The sequence below is a fragment of the Stomoxys calcitrans genome, chromosome 4 (genome assembly GCF_963082655.1).
Source record: "Stomoxys calcitrans chromosome 4, idStoCalc2.1, whole genome shotgun sequence".
NCBI classification, from domain to species: Eukaryota; Metazoa; Arthropoda; class Insecta; order Diptera; family Muscidae; genus Stomoxys; species Stomoxys calcitrans.
Window position 1 is genome coordinate 76,223,909 of NC_081555.1, and position 18,465 is coordinate 76,242,373.

General features: G+C 37.2%; 1 protein-coding gene across 1 annotated transcript; it reads left to right on the top strand.

Annotated features, from left to right (window-relative positions):
- The first annotated feature begins 1,812 nt into the window (after positions 1-1,812).
- LOC106093299 (uncharacterized) lies at positions 1,813-17,685 on the top strand. Its single transcript, XM_013260349.2, has 4 exons — positions 1,813-2,050; positions 2,118-2,281; positions 16,805-16,939; positions 17,009-17,685. Exons 1-4 carry the CDS (start codon positions 1,960-1,962, stop codon positions 17,522-17,524), a joined length of 906 nt encoding a protein of 301 aa, XP_013115803.1. The 5' UTR covers positions 1,813-1,959; the 3' UTR covers positions 17,525-17,685.
- Positions 17,686-18,465: the final 780 nt, after the last annotated feature.

Here is an 18,465-nt window from a genome sequence, read left to right on the forward strand (position 1 = left end):
AGTGAACGAATATGTTCCACGACTTCACCTGTGAAACGATAAAAAGATGGGTTGAAGCGTGGGGTTAGTAACCCATCCCCCGGAAAACTTACAGAAATTAAATTAAGATGAATAAGGACGGACCATGAAAAAGGACCGTTTTTATTAAGGACCATTATTTGCGTATCTGCACCTGGAATGTTCGCACTCTCTATAGAGAGGGTGCAGTGTACGTACTGGCGGATATATCGGAGAAGTACAGAGCTGCCATTACTGCCATACAGGAAGAGCGATAGGTAGGAAAGGGTTCCACAACAACACCGAGTGGTGACGCCCTATCTTATAGCAGCCATGAAACGAGGCATACATTTGGCTGTGGATCTGTGGTTTGTTGGAGACTGATACACTTTGGCTGCAGGGTTTACTCCGGTGTATGAGAGATTGGCCACAATCCGCATAAAGGCCAAATTCTTCAACATCAACCTTATTTGTGCCCATGCCCCGAAGATGGATAAGGGCGAACAGACCATTAGCGCCTAGAAAGAGAATATGACCGCTGCATAGTGGGATGGGAAGAAATAAGTGGAAATAAGTCTGGCATTTTGGAACGGATAGAGATACCTTTATGGAATTTTACATGGTTATAGCTGAGGTGTTATCCATGGTTTTACATGGTTATGGCAGAAGTGTTATCCGTAGAAGTCCCAGGGTCCCATTGGAGGGCCTTCAAAGTTGGTCACCTCAGCCCTACAAAGTTTGTTCGGGCTGTCAAAAGCGCATTTATTGTCCGATTTTCAAAAATTGTTTGCTGGAAAGTGCTTAAGAATTTATAAATGTGCGGGATATCTTTTATAGTGTCCAAGAAATTTGACTAACAAATGTTTCTTTTTCTAATTTTTTATCTGATTTGGAAAGCTAATAAAATTTACTATTTTTTTTTTTGTTGCGATATATGCTAAGGTCAGATTCTTCAGTCTAAAATTATGCGAGTTACAAATCAAAAAATGTGAAAAAAGTTAATTTTTGGCATTTTTTAGTAAAAAAGGTAATTTCATTGTATCATTGTATTCATTGGCCCTGCACTCTCAGTTTTGCTTACTGTACTGTAAAAAAGACTTAATGTAGATGCGTTTTAAGTGTAATTTTTATAAATTGTGTTAACTCTAATAGGAGATCTGAAGATTTCTCTAACCGTTCCAAAATGACAGACCTATTTCCACATTTTTTTACTTTTAGTCATTTTTCTACCTCATAGATGAAAACTTATAATTTCGATCCGATTTGCGTTATTTTTGTCTTTAGTCTTCAATATTTTGAAACGTTTATTAGAGATGTTTTACTCGATATGCATAAGCCAAATTTTATATGAAAAAGGTATTATTATGGTATGTTATGATTCAAGTAACCAAAAATTTGGTTCGACCAGAACAAAATTTTAAATTATATGTGTTTTTTAAAGTTTCATAATGTGTACAACGTTTTATTAAAATCGGTTCAGGTTTGGTTATATTTCGTTCGATCCTTGCTTTTCCATACTTGCTTAGAATACTGGATACTTTACCCATTCTTGTTTAAACGAACAATCTATCAAAAAATTAAATGATGTTGGTAAAACATAATTTTTACCAGTTCTAAATGGAGCAGTTCTTACAAATAAATGTGCAATATAATCTGTAAAACGGGTCTATCGGCGGACAAAAAGGCCTTACAGAAGCTCACATTGAACAATTTTTCACGCCAATTCAATCATGCAAATACAACAACCGCATAAATTGTTTAAATTGTTTTTATTTGACAAAAGGAAAGTAATTGATATTACATTAAACAAGTGGCGATTCCAACGCTTAGTTGCAAACAAGACACGTCTCGGTGGACACCACGAAAAAGTGGAAAGCACAAAGCATTTAATCGGATTTCAACTCAATTTGGAATTAAATCATAGCGTTCTATCATAATTGTGTTTCCCCCAAATTCGCACCAATGTCGAACAAAAACTATATTGCAAATTTGTCCTATGTTCAAAAACGTGATTTTCTCAACTCATTCGATTTGGTTTTTTGTGACTGTGACGGTGAGTTGCATGCAAAGAGCTTAAAATGCCTTCAAATAATTGAATTATTACAAACAAAAAATTGTAGGCGTTATCTGGCATAATTTATTCGACCCAATACCTGGTGCATCAGATGCCATCGCTTATTTACGAGCCAAGGGAAAACAGGTGGTTTTTGTCACCAATAACAGCATAATGTCAACGGCAGATCAATTGAAAAAGTTCTCAAAGTGTAACATCATTGTAAAAGAGGTAAGTGTAGTGAAAGTTTCACTAGGGGTAGACCATATGCAATGGTGTCAAACCCCCGTTTACACTGCTCTTTAAATACAGATTTAATGGCTCGATCATCTGTTTTCCCTTTAAAAAATCAGCTGACGAGAGCCTTAAATCCGGATTTAATGGGCAGAGGTTTAATGGGAGGTTTAATGCAAAATATAAATATTTACATATGTATGTATATTGGGTGAAGTTGCGTCTGCTTAAATTTTTATTATCAATCGATTTAATCATAATGTAACTTCATTCTGCACTAGAGAAGAATTGTCCTAACTTTAAAGATTTGTGCCATAGATGAAGAACCTATTTTCAATTTTCCAAATTTTTAAGAATAATTTTCCTTTAGCGAATGGTTTTTGCTTGTCATTAAGGAATTTAAATCTTAGGTGGTATTTTAAAGGATTGGTAATATTGCTTCTTGTCTAGTACTAAGTGTTGAACGCACCGTATAGAAAAAATTTTACGCTAATGTTACACTCATGTGGAACAACATTTTGCAAATGACTCCTCAATCTTTTCAAAGTGTTGCCGTTTTGTACCCACCACCGAAGAATAACTGTGCATTAGTTTTGTCATTCCATTTGCAACGCATTGATATATCCATTTCCGACTCCATAAAGTATACAAAAATCTAATACTGCAATACTGTTGGAATTAAGCAACATTCACTGAAATTTGACACAATGAGTTGCGTTGGGCCTCTTAACATTTGTACTGAGTATGGTAAATATCGGACCATATTTGGAAACAGCTGTCATATATACCGATCTCCCGATCGGTGTCTTTATTTCGCTGAAATTTGGCAAATTGAGCTATGTAATGCTCTTCGATATACATGTTCAAAACGGCCCAGATCGGTCTATTTATGGTTTTAACTGTGAAATATACCGATCTCTCGATTTAAGTTCTTGGGCCAGATCAGTCTATATATGGTTATAGCTACCAAATATACCGATCCCCAATATAAGTTCTTGGGCTCATAAAAGTGTTTTTTATAAACCGATTTCGATGAAATTCAGTACTGTGTTGTATTAGATCCTTACATATCATTCCCAAATATGTTGGAGATCGGACCATATTTAGATATAGCTCAATATTTCATCTTAAACAGTGCATTAAACCGTGCCGAGTTTGTTCCTGATAGAACCATATATCGATACACGAAAGATGAACTTAATTCAATTTTCGGCGATGAGACTCTATCAAGGACCAATGTTTATTGATGGTATGGTGAATTAAACCGATGTCGTAGTTTACTCTAAGACTAATTTCATTAATGCCGTAGAAAATAAGTTATTGTTTCGAAAACCAACAACTGACATTTCAAGATCATCGTAAGCATGAGTGGGACCAGTATACATTCAATATTGCGTGAACATTTGACCGTCTAAAAAATTTGTTCGCAATGGATCCCACACAATTTGTCAATCGCTCAAAAAGGCTCGTGTCGATTGGTCGAAAGAAATGCTCCAAAAATACGAAACAACTTCACTTTTGAGCACTCAAAACATCGATGAGTCATCCGTCATATAGTCCTGATTTGGCACAATATAAAAGATAACCCTTTTAAGCAAATATTGTGAATGAATTAATAAGTTGAAGAAAGTTTGTTTAAATTGAAATCTGAACCTTTAGATGAATTGTAATATAGAAGTTGTTGAAGTATTTTTGACTTTTTGAGGCTAAGAAAAATCAAAATTTTGTTTATTATTTTGTTCTGACAGCAGATTATGTTTGCTGTTTCAGCAAAATATTACTGCTGTCTTATTTTCAGTAGATTTTCTGCTGTTACATCAAACATTACCGTTGCTTTTATTATCAAATTTCTTTGAGTGTGGACTACTTGTATGGAAAAGCTTTCCAGAGGATATTGTGTTTGAGAATATTTGAAAATAATTTCCTTTTTGAAAATTATCATATTTGGGAGGTCATACTTAATTATAAGTTGACGATAATGAATCAAATAAAATTAGAAATGCATATAAAATTGACATCGAAAGAAAAAAGTTTAAAACTATATTAACGCAGAAATCCCTTCGTATTTCTGATTTTTATACCCTCCACCATAAGATGGGGGGTATACTAATTTCGTCATTCTGTTTGTAACTACTCGAAATATTCGTCTGAGACCCCATAAAGTATATATATTCTTGATCGTCGCGACATTTTATGTCGATCTAGCCATGTCCGTCCGTCTGTCCGTCCGTCTGTCTGTCGAAAGCACGCTTACTTCCGAAGGAGTAAAGCTAGCCGCTTGAAATTTGGAACAAATACTTCTTATTAGTGTAGGTCGGTTGGTATTGTAAATGGGCCATATCGGTCCATGTTTTGATATAGCTGCCATATAAACCGATCTTGGGTCTTGATATCTTGAGCCTCTAGAGTGCGCAATTCTTATCCGATTGGAATGAAATTTTGCACGACGTGTTTTGCTATTATAACCAACAACTGCGCCAAGTATAGTTCAAATCGGTCCATAACCTGATATAGCTGCCATATAAACCGATCTTGGGTCTTGACTTCTTGAGCCTCTAGCGTGCGCAATTCTTATCCGATCAGAATGAAATTTTGCACGACGTGTTTTGTTATAATATCCAACAACTGTGTCAATTATGGTTTAAATCGGTCTATAACCTGATATAGCTGCCATATAAACCGATCTTGGGTCTTGACTTCTTGAGCCTCTAGAGTGCGCAATTCTTATCCGATTGGAATGGAATTTCGCACGACGTGTTTTGTTATGATACCCAACAACTGTGCCAAGTATGGTTGAAATCGGTCTATAACCTGATATAGCTGTCATATAAACAGATCTGGGGATTTGAATTCTTGAGCTTCTAGAGGGCGCAATTCCTATCCGATGTGGCTGAAATTTTGCATGACGTATTTTATTTTTACTTTCAACATCTGTGTCAAATAAGGTTCAAATCGGTTTATAACCTGATATAGCTGCACATAAACCGATCTGCGATCTTGACTTCTTGACCCCTAGAGGTCGCAATTATTATCCGATATGCCTGAAATTTTGTACGACGCATCCTCTCATGACCATCAACAAACGTGTTTATTATGGTCTGAATCGGTCTATAGCCCGATACAGATCCCATATAAATCGTTCTCTCTATTTTACTTCGTGAGCCCCAAAGGGCGCAATTCTTATACGAATTGGCTGAAATTTTACACAGGTCTCCAACATATAATTTAATTGTAGCCCGAACCGGACCATATCTTGATATCGTTTTCATAGCAGAGCAACTCTTTTCTTATATCCTTTTTTGCCTAAGAAGAGATGCCGGGAAGAGAACTCGACAAATGCGATCCATGGTGGAGGGTATATAAGATTCGGCCCGGCCGAACTTAGCACGCTTTTACTTGTTAGTTCTACCACCTTTTCTTATTTTCTCCAACATATTAGAAAACTTTAGGACTTATAAAGACATGATGCAAATTATAACCATATAATACAATAGAGGGATGCAATTTTTATGAAATTTTGTACGACGCATCCTCTCATGACCATCAACAAACGTGTTTATTATGGTCTGAATCGGTCTATAGCCCGATACAGATCCCATATAAATCGTTCTCTCTATTTTACTTCGTGAGCCCCAAAGGGCGCAATTCTTATACGAATTGGCTGAAATTTTACACAGGTCTCCAACATATAATTTAATTGTAGCCCGAACCGGACCATATCTTGATATCGTTTTCATAGCAGAGCAACTCTTTTCTTATATCCTTTTTTGCCTAAGAAGAGATGCCGGGAAGAGAACTCGACAAATGCGATCCATGGTGGAGGGTATATAAGATTCGGCCCGGCCGAACTTAGCACGCTTTTACTTGTTAGTTCTACCACCTTTTCTTATTTTCTCCAACATATTAGAAAACTTTAGGACTTATAAAGACATGATGCAAATTATAACCATATAATACAATAGAGGGATGCAATTTTTATGGGAAATTGTTTCCACAAAAAAACGGATTTTCGATCGATTTTTTTAAAGTTCCAAGGAGAATTTAGCTACATCATTAAGCAAAATGTATACAGCTCTTCTTTAAAATTGGTAATTTTTTTTTAATATTAGCTGCTTAATGTTTTCTGTTTGTTTGCGTATAATTTTATAGAAATAAAAGTTATTTAAAAACATTTGGCCGACACAAACAATAACCTGTAGAAATCATGAAACAAGTTTGAAAGCAAATTAAAATGAGCTCAAAACAAAAAATGCATCAAAATATTGAATCTGGTTCGTCGAAACTATTACTATTAAACTTTTTTAAAGAGAAGCATGTTTTGAAATATTTATATACATTATAAATAGTGTGTTGGCAAGCAAAACAGAGTTTATGACTAAATGTCGCCGACGATGGATCAGTTCCTGAACCCAGTAGCGACCACAATATTCTATAAAAAATATGAGTTATGTTTAACAATTTTACAGTAACAGAAGAATTTTGGCAATTTTTTAAAAAATGTGGGGTGGGCCCGCAATAGGTAAAATCCTGGTAACGTCAATATTATTAAGTATTACATCAAATACCAGAACAAATGAAGCTATAAACTATGGGCCGGTAGACGGGATGCCCAGAGAAAACACGATCCTACAACTCTTACCGATACGGAGGGAGGCTCCCTTCAAAGGGCTAGGAGATTCGCTGAACGGGCTATACCAAATGCCACACAGAAACTATTTCAAAGACGGCATCGTAGTCCGCCAAAAGGCTGCTGTCATTTGGAGGGCATCACATGGCCAAACGAGCTGAGGCGAACAATAGTAATACGGGTACAAGAATCCATGCTTATGTCGCTAAGGACAGCTTGGTGATGGTAGTTGTCGAAATGGTAGAAGAACAGGGCTGCATATCTAAGAACAACTGGAGTGGGATAGTCAATGGATTGTCATCTGTAGACTCCGATGCCCTTGTGTAATTGCCTGAGCCTCCTCCAGTCTGTGACGATGCAGGCTGGTATCGGGGCCGATACAAACGAATTGCTTTCGAGGATCAACGCTCAGTTCTAATGAATCGTTGTGCCCTAAGAAAAATTTGCGAGATCTGGCCAGGCGCTACATTGGATTTAACCAAGAATTAAGATATTTCTTCTCGACCAAAAGCACACGGATGGATACCAAGGGTTCCCTCAGGTTCTGAATCCATAGTTGGGAAATTACGGGACTGTAATCCCAATCTTGCAGGAAACTGAAAATCCCCCTGTTATGATCAAGCCAGGAGGCGAAGACGCCGAAACGGGACGCGACAAGCCCGGTGTGTATGGGTCATCCGGTTGGATTGGGCTCAAGATGAGCACTAGCGGGGAAGGACGGACTCAAAAGGTACTTCGTCAGCAGCAGCTAGTGAAGCATCTAAGGAGGAATCGTCCACACCGCAACTGTCCAGTGTCCTGAGGAAGAGTGGTTCTACAGCATTCTCACCTACCCTGAACCCAAACGGAAGCTCGTCATGACAAGATCTAACGAATCTTGTGAGGATGAACTCCTGGTGGAATCAGAAGATGAGGCTAACACAACAGTGGTGTAAGATCTGAATCCTGACTATGATCCGGTTTCTACAGATAAATCTCCTCCATTGTAAGGCCGCTTCGGTGGCACTAAAGGTCCTCCTGATGGCAGTGGGATTTGACGTGGTTCTTATCCAGGAACCATGAGTGTGTGGAGGAATGTTTCGTGAACTAAGAATTCCGGGATTTAAACTACTCAAGGGTACGGGGAATGGGAGACACAAAGCCTGTATTCTCGCAAAGAGTAGTCTAAAAGTTTTTCTTCTTCCGTCGCTAAGCACTGAAGAAGATTTAGTAGCAGCCAGCCTTGAAATTAACAAGTCTCATTACTGGCTGGCTTCCCTATATATGGCACACGATTCAGAGATGCCGCTTTCAAACCTCAAGTCGCTGGTTGAAGCCGCTTCTGTAGGGAAGAATACCCTCATTGTAGGAAGTGATGCTAATGCACATCACCAGATATGGGAAAGTTCGGATGTCAACGAAAGGTGTGAGCTGCTTATCGAATATATTATAATAGCAATCTGGCGATTTGTAATAAAGGGGATAAACCGACATTTATTATCGGAAGATATAAGTGGAAGAATATGCGACTGGGATGCGTTGGATGACCGCAGCTTCTCTCATCATCGTTACATTAGTTTCAGCCTGAAGTAGTGGTCCCTCGGCTAAACAGAAGAAAGGCGGATTGGGATAATGGAAACAATGGAGGATATAGACATAGTGGTCAAGCGAATCACGAAGGCCCTGAATGACTCGCTTGTGTCAGCATGTCCTAGAGGCAATCCAAGGGGCAAACAGTGACTGCCATGTTGGACCCCAGAGCTGGTTGGTCTAAGGAAGGACTGCAGAAAACTCTTCAACAGAGCAAAAGCCACAAGAGCTCCACACGATTAGGACATCTATAAGGCTGAGCTAAGAAAATATAAGGGCGAGCTTCGAGAGGCTCAGAACAAAACCTGGGTAGAATTCTGCAGCTCCGTGGAGAATACATCTGAGGCCTCTAGACTAAAGAAGATCCTGTCCTCGAGATCTATTAAGGTAGGGTATATTCAGAAGTCAAAGAATTTAGGGACTGTCTAGTGAGGCAACACTAGAATTACTCATTGATACACATTTCCCGGGAAATTCTCCAACGGACAACATGGCGCCAGAAGAGGTTGTCGCTGGTATATATGTGTCTGAGCCTAAAATCCTTTGGGCGATAAGAAGTTACGACTCCCTTAAATCGCCTAGCCCTGATGATGTAGCTCTTAGGGGATGGAGGCACACCTGTGGGATGGAGGCACACGAAGGTTGTTTTCGGTTCGAAAGCAGGGAAACCTTACCACACGAAAGCAAAAGACTTTCGCCCTATTAGTCTGTCATACTTTATGCTGAAGATCATTGAAAGGTTGATAGAAATATATCTTAGGGCAAAGATCCCTGGAAATCGCCTCTCTCAGCGACAGCATGCATATAGTAAGGGCAAATTCAGTGAAACATCCCTTCACGACCTAGTCGGCTACATAGAGGGTTCTCTCGCTGTCAAGGAATTTAAATGGTAGCATTTCTCAACATTTGCTTTTAACAATGTTAAACAGACGTCAATCGTGAAGGAGAAGGTAGTGTGGATTACATCGAAAAGGTTACCCACCCCTCCAGTGTGTATCAAGCGGAGATCCTTGCAATTAAGGAAGTGGTGCAATGGCTAAGATAAAATTTCATTACGACGATTAGCATAAATATCTTCTCAGACAGCCATTAAATCCTTGAAGAGCGTATTTCTGAACACAAAAACCGCCCTCGACTTTCGCAGATCTCTCAATGAGATGGCTGAACAGTTCAAAATTCACATGTTCTGGATGCCGGTCCACAGAGATGTTCCGGGGAATTGTGAAGCGGACGTGCTTGCGAGACTAGAAACTACCCTACACATTCCAGGGATACTGGAATCTGTAGGTATGCCTCTAGTGACATGTAAACTATGTTTTCCTGACCAGGCCCGAAGGCAACGAATGATAGATTAAATTGAGTTTTCAGTTTAACCCATTTTCGGTGTTTATATTAAGTGTTGGGTTTTGTGGTATTCCGGGAACTATGGCAGAAATTTCTGGCAAACATATTTGCAAAATATTTGGAGCAAAAAAAAAAGTTGATATGGTCAGATCCAATTATATCAGATATAATTGGATCCAAAAAAGTGGTTATTTGTAATTGAATCGCATTAGATACAACTGAATCTCGGATTTGTCTCAGAAATAAATAGATCCAATTATATATAATAACATCGAGGGTTCTTAAATATTAAATTAGAAACAATATAAATTAGAAACAATATTTTGTTTTTTGTTTATTTTACATCTTAATGTTGTTGTATCAATTAAACTATTAATTTTTGCAATTTTTCCATATAAGTTTGGGTTGCACTCGCACCCAAAATATCGTTCATGTTTAAAGTATTGAACCCATTTTTGTCCACCGGGTCCACATTGTGCACCGTCCTCTTTACCGATAGCAGCGGCTTACCTCGGCATGCTATCTGCGGTGTATGGCTCCATAGAGGAGGTTTCTATTGCATGTCTGCACCTACTCCGGAGAGGCCACCAATGTTTACCATCAGCAGACAGAGTTGCGCCGTTATGCTCGCGGTTGTTGTTGTCGAGTGGGGGATTTTCTCCTCTGCTTTGAATACAGTCGGATCCCAATATATTTGACCGATCTCTTGATCTTTACCTGTATGTCGTCAAAGCGCATATCCACTACCACTGGGATAATTTTTTCTCGTTAGAAGTAGCAACTCTGGCTTCTGCATTGCAAGATGTAGGCCTTGGGAGACCAGCCAGTCCTTTGTCCTTAGCATCATCTGCCGAGTTTGTGCTCTGAACCTTCCGCGTCTCTTGCCGCGATGATTGCCTGATTGCCAACACACTAGTTATAGGCCGATCGTAATCTTTCAAAGTGTGGTTGCCTTTGGGAATATCTTACTTCTGTAGTGAACGTTTCATCGAATCGGGGTCAGTATTTTGATGAAATGTTTTTATTTGCGCAGATAAAAATTACATTCAACTTTTGTCGCATATGCTTATTATTTCCTTCATGCCTTTATAAGTTCTAAAGTGTTCCTTATTTATTGGAGATAAAATAAAAAAGGTGCTAGAACTAAAAATCATAATCTCTAAAAGATTTCAAAGTTATTGCAGTTGTAAACTTTTTTCTTTCTTTGCCAACTAATTGATGTCAAATGACCTAGATTCCAATGTGAGTGTAATATAAAACTTGCTCTCATAGATAAAAGTTTGCTGTCTAATATTATTTAAAATTTTGTATACCCTCCACCATAGGATGGGGGTATACTAATTTCGTCATACTATTTGTAACTACTCGAAATATTCGTCTGAGATCCCATAAAGTACATATGTATATTCTTGATCGTCGTGACATTTTATTTCGAACTGACCATGTCCGTCTGTCTGTCGAAAGCACGCTAACTTCTAACACTAAGGTGTAAAGCTAGCCGCTTGAAATTTTGCGCAAATACTTCTTATTAGTGTAGGTCGGTTGAAATTGTAAATGGGCCATATCGGTCCATGTTTTGATATAGCTGCCATATAAACCGATCTTGCGTCTTGAATTCTTGAGCCTCTAGAGTGCGCAATGCTTATCCGATTGGAATGAAATTATGCACGACGTGTTTTTTTATGATATCCAACAACTGTGCCAGGCATGGTTGAAATCGGTTCATAACCTGACATTGCCGCCATATAAACCGATCTTGGGTCTTGACTTCTTGAGCCCACTAGAGTGCGCAATTCTAATCCGATTGGAATGAAAATTTGCACGAAGTATTTTGCTTTGATATCCAACAACTGTGCCAAGTATGGTTCAAATCGGTAATTAACCTGATATAGCTGTCGTATAAACCGATCTGGGGACTCAATTTCTTGAGCTTCTAGAGGGCGCAATTCTTATCCATTTGGCTGAAATTTGCATGACGTATTTTATTAGGACTTTCAACAACTGTGCCAAATAAGGTTCAAATCGATTCATAACCTGATATAGCTGCCGTATAAACCGATCTGAAATCTTGCCTTCTTGAGCCTCTAGAGGTCGCAATTATTATCCGATTTGCCGACGGATCCTATCATGACCATCAACATACGTGTTTATTATGGTCTGAATCGGTCTATAGCCTGATACAGCTTCCATATAAATCGATCTCTCAGGTCTCAGGTCTCCAACATATACTTTAATTGTGGTCTAAACCGGACCATATCTTGATATCGCTCTAAAAGCAGAGCAAATCTTTTTATATCATTTTTTTGCCTAAGAAGAGATGCCGGGAAAAGAACTCGACAAATGCGATCCATGGTGGAGGGTACATAAGATTCGGCCCGACCGAACTTAGCACGCTTTTACTTGTTCTCACTTAAGGTGGGTATTAAGTTCGTGTTTCAGAGTGAAAGTTTGTATATTTTACGTTTACTTCAATACATGATTTCATTCATAAGGGCATTTCTACTATTTATGATAAAATTTTAGTAAAAGTGTTATGTTATCAGTGTTATTTTTGTAGTTTTTCAAAAAAGTAATTATGAAAATCATGAAAATACCTACTTAATACCCAACTTTTTGTAACAATGCAATTTGACTCTTCGAATTTCTTTAAAGATTTTTGTACATGACACATAAAGAAATCATAATCAGAAAAATCTTTAAAAAAAAATCAAAATTCAAAAAGTAAATTTTAAAATGTTTCAAATAACATTTCACTGTTTTCAAATATACGGTCAATGCCAACAGAACTAACAAATTTCTACTAGAATTTTCGTCCCTTAATCACCATGAGCTCCGTATCAATTGCCTCATACACTGTATTGTGAATTATGGAATTCCAAGAAAAACGAAATGGTTTTATTTGAAATAATTATTTTTATACCCTCCACCATAGGATGGGGTTATACTAATTTCGTCATTCTGTTTGTAATAAAGTATATATATATATATATATATATATATATATATATATATATATATATATATATATATATATATAGTATATATATATATATATACTATATATATATATATTCTTGATCGTCATGTCATTTTAAGTCGATCTAGCCATGTCCGTCCGTCGGTCCATGATTTAATAAAGCTGCCATATAAACCGATCTTGGGTATTAACTTCTTGAGCCTCTAGGGGCGCAATTCTTGTCCGATTTAGCTGAAATTTTGCACGTAGTGTTTTGGTATCACTTCCAATAACTTCGCTAAGTATTGTTTAAATCAGTACAAGTTTTCATATAGCTGCCATATAAACCGATCTTGGGTCTTGACTTCTTGCGCCTCTATAGGGCGAAATTTTTTGAGTAGTGTTTTGGTATCTCTTCCAATAACCGTGTTAAGTATGATTCAAATCGGTTCATAATCTGGTATAGCTGTCATATATCCCGATCTTGGATCTTGACTTCTTGGGCCAATAGAGCACGCAATTCTCATCCGATACGGCTTATATTTTGCATGAGGTGTTTTGTTACCACTTCCGATAACTGTGCTAAATATGGCGCAAATCGGTGCATAGCTGCCATATAAACCGATCGGGGATCTTGACTTCTTGAGCCACTAGAGGGCGCAATTCTCATCCGATTTGGAAGAAATTTTGTACAACGGCTTCAAAATGATGAAGCCGTTGTACAAGCCGTCATTCATTACCTTCAATATACGTGTCTAATATGGTCTGAATCGATCAGTAGCTTGATACAGATCCCATATTAAACGATCTCCCGATTTTGCTTCTTGAGCCCCTACAAGGCGCAATTCTTATCCGAATGAACTGAAATATTACACAATAGCATATTCTTATTCAATATTTTTTGTTTGCTTAAAAATAGATAGTGCGCATCGAACTCGACAAATGCGATCCATGGTGGAGGGTATAAAAGATTCGGCTCTGCGGAACGAGAATTAAGAGAAAATTCATACAAAATTATATCTTAGAAAAATGTTTATTAAATTTATACCTTTTAAACCAATTTTGATAAAAAAATGTTTGGCAAGAAAATTTCATAAAGATTTTGGCTTAAAGATTATTTGGCTTAAAACAATAGCAGAAATTTTATCTTTATGATAAAATTACATTGCGTTTCGGTCTTTAAAAAGAGCATTAACCTATTAACTACGAAAAATACCCAAGAAAAAATACCCAAGAGTTGGGAAATAGGTATCGCAATGAAATTTAGATTAACATAAAGTGGACGATTGATATGAGTTATAACAATTTTTCCCGTTAGGTTTCGACAAGACAATTTGTCGAAAGTCGGCAATTTCTATATTTCAAAAATCGAATGAATAACTTCTCCAAAATCTTGGGAGTGATATTTCTGAAACCCGTTTGGATGTATTGTTGCATTTGATTGTTTCTATATTAAAAAAAAAATATTTATGACAATAATCCCACTTCTTTTTACAGCAGGTGCGATTTTATGCCAAAATCACTTAATCCAGCTTTCTTCGCCATATGGTCATAAAACAAGTAAAAAAAGCGTTAAGTTCGGCCGGGCCGAACTTTGGATACCCACCACCTCGGGTATATATGTAAACCACCTTTCATCAAAATTTGGTGAAAATTTCATACCTTATGTCCCATAGCAGTTATATCAAAATATGATCCGATTTGGACCAAATACTTATAAGCATAGTAGCTTTATCTAAAAATAAACCGATCTGAACCATATACGACACGGATGTCAAAAAGCCTAACATAAGTCACTGTGTCAAATTTCAGTGAAATTGGATTATAAATGCACCTTTTATACTTCCAAGATTTAAATCGACATATCGGTCTACATGACAGCTATATACAAATCTGGACCGATTTGGACCAAGTTGCAGAAAAATGTCTAAGAGCCTAACATAAAGCACTTTCCCAAATTTCGGCGAAATCGATCAATAAATGCGTCTTTTATGCGCCCAAAACCTAAAATCGTTAGACCGGTCTATATGACAGCTATATTCAAATCTGGACCGATCTGGGCCAAATTGAAAAAGGACGTCGATGGGCTTAACTAAACTCACTGTCTCAAATTTCAACGACATCGGACAATAAATGCGTCTTTTATGGCCCCAAAACCTGAAACCTAGATATCGGTCTATATGGCAGCTATATCCAAATCTGAACCGATCTGCGCCAAATTGAAGAAAGATGTCGAAAGGCCTAAGATAACTCACTGTCCCAAACTTCAGCAAAATCGGATAATAAATGTGGCTTTTATGGGCCTAAGACCCTAAATCGGAGGATCGGTCAATATGGCAGCTATATCCAAATCTGGACCGATCTGAGTCAAATTAACGAAGGAAGTCGAATGGCCTAACACAACTCACTGTCCCAAATTTCAGCGAAATCGGATAATAAATGTGGCTTTTATGGGCCTATTACCCTAAATCGGAGGATCGGTCTATATGGCACCTATATCCAAATCTGAACTGATCTGAGCCAAATTGACGAAGGATGTCGAAGGGCCTAGCACAACTTATTGTCCCAAATTTCACCAAAATCGGATAATACATGTGGCTTTTATGGGCCTAAGACTCTAAATCGGCGAATCGGTCTATATGGGGGCTACATCAAGATATAGTCCGATATAGCCCATCTTCGAACTTAACCTGCTTATGGACAAAAGAAAAAGAATCTGTGCAAAATTTCAGCTCAATATCTTTATTTTTAAAGACTGTAGCGTGATTTCAACAGACAGACGAACAGACGGACGGACATGTCTAGATCGTCTTAGATTTTTACGCTAATCAAGAATATATACCCCATCCTTCGGAGGGGGGTATAAAAATAAGAAAATGAAAATGATGGCCTTGGGCCCGACCCCTATATCAGGTTATAGACCGATTTGGACCGTATTTGGCACTGTCTTTGAAAGTCACAACGGAACGGAATTTCAGTCAAATCAGATAACAATTGCTGCTTGTAAGGTCTACGAAGTCAACTCGGGAGATCGGTATTTATGGGAGCTTTATCCAAATTTGAATCGATAAATCCCATTTGCAAACCCCAGCGACCTACATTAATAATTAGTGTCTGTGCAAATTTTCGTGATTTCCACAGATGGACGGACATGGCTAGGTCGACTCAGAATACTTTATGGGGTCGCAGATCAATATTTCGAGATGTTACAAACAGAATGACTAAATTAGTAAACCCCCATCCTATGATGGTGGGTATAAGAAATAAATTAAAAAATTATGGTTTACATCATGGTCTCAGGAAGGGCTCAAATTTTAAACTGCCCAAAAATGTTTTCATTCAGAAGAGAACGCGCTTATGGCAGATGAAGAGGCATTGTTTGATCGATTTACAATGTGATGGCAAACAAAAATTAGTTTTCAAATGTTTTGCCCGTTAGGGCGAATATCATCAAATTTCACAATCTTTGTTTGTTTCTTTTTCATGACGAGCTCAACGATCGGATATTTTCTTTGCAAATGGAAAAGGAAAGCCAGAGATAGCAACACACACCAACCACTATGGGGTACGTTTAATCTTTGTGTGGAAGACTTTTCAACCACATTAGGTGTGATGGCTTCAAGAGCCGTACGTTGGTATGGTGTATTTGTATCGTATTTATTGCAAAAACGCCTCTACGATAAAAATGCCACATTAACCACTCTCGACAACCCAGTCTATTAGCTGTACTTTTCTCATACATGTGTTTTCGTGTAATGATAAATTTTTTGTCGATAACCCTGTCTATTATCTGCACTTTCCCAATGTAATTGTTGCAGGTAAAAAATTGAAAAATTTATTTATTTTTTGTAAGGATTTACATCAGTATATAGATGTGTTGCAAATGCAATGAGGAAATTAGTATATTCGCCTTTATATTGGTAAAGGATATAATATTGACTTATGTACCAGAAATTTAGAAAAACACCAAACTATTGAATAAACATTAACAGATTGATTGGAGTTATTTTTTCTATATTTCTAGCATGAACTCATTCATCCTGCAAAAACCATTTCCAACTATTTAAAGAACCTGGGATTCGAAGGACTTATCCTTTGCTTTGCTTCATCAATTTTTAAACAGCATTTGCGCGAAAATGGATTTGAGGTAGTCGAAGAGGTATTATGAAACAAGATTTTTAATTATATTTTTTTTGTTTTGATAAATTATCCTTTCTTCTATCTACAGAAGGAACGTCTTATAGATGGTTCGGTTTTAGATCTACGTAATGCAATCTACAACAAAGATCCCATTAAAGCAGTGATAATTGATATTGATTTTAATTTGACCGCGTGGAAACTGATGAGGGCCCAAGTTCATTTAAAGAATCCAGAATGCTTATTTATTGCTGGTGCTGCTGATCCACGCATTCCTTTCGGAGGCAATGAACTTTTGGGCCCAGGGGCATACATTCGCTTAGTCGAAGAAGCTAATCAACGAAAGGCAAAAGTATTTGGTAAACCCGGCGCAGAGCTTGGAGAGCTTCTGAAAGTTATGTTCAATATCAAGGATCCTCAAAGAGTTCTTATGGTTGGCGATAGCTTGAAAAGTGATATTATATTTGGCAAGAATTGTGGTTTTCAAACATTATTTGTGTTAGCTGGAAATATGGAACAAAGTGAATTTGAAGCTTTGCAGCTGAACAAGATGGATAGACCGGATTTTGTTATTGAAAAATTATCAGATTTGAGTAATCTATTATAATATAGTGTGATCCTATTATAATATAATGTGAAGCGAATAGTAGAATAGAAGTGGGTTTTATCCTTTGCCTAAGCCTTTCTAACGTATATTATATTCTAACATATGTATATTATTCAAATATTCCAATAAAAACTAAACAATTATTTTTTAAAAACTAAACAATTATTTTTTAAAGTCTGTTCAATCAAATATGTTGTGGTAAAAATTAAGTCGAATTAACGATTTATTGTATAAGTGTCTAATATTTTATAAAACAGCTAAAATTGCAATAAATTCAGGAAAAAGTTTCGATATTAAGAAGTTGAACATGGAAATCGGGTTAACTTTTTAATTTTTAACTAATTTAGAATAAATACAATTTACAATATATATACATATGTATATATAACACTAGCTGAACCCGGCCCGCTCCGCTACGCCTTCTTTTACTTTATATGGAACAAAATTTCATTTGCATATTAATTTTCGGCAATTAAAGAGAGATTGCCATGCTACGAAAATGGTATATCGCTTGAATAACAGTATAAAAACATAACTGCCTTTATCTTAATCCATATGATCTTAATTGATCTATGAATTCGCTCGGAGGGTTTGGGGCCATTCTTAAAAGACTTTATTTGAGCCCGATATCCTTATGGGGATTTTGGGAGTAAGAAGCCACCCATGGTGGTGGTTGGTGAAACCCAAAAACGTGGTCCCGAAAGTGAGTATCAATTTCGTGCTTAACTCCCAAAAACCATTCATTTGAGCCCTATATTGCAATGGTCGGTAAATATATACATATGTCTAAAAAATATATCAACATCGGACTTTACTCTCAAATACCATTTAATTAAACCTCATATTGCCGTTGGTTTAATGGGAGTTTATGGGATGAAGCGTCCCCAAACACTTGGCCCTAACAATAGGTTATGAAATTAGATTTCCAATCTCAAATACCT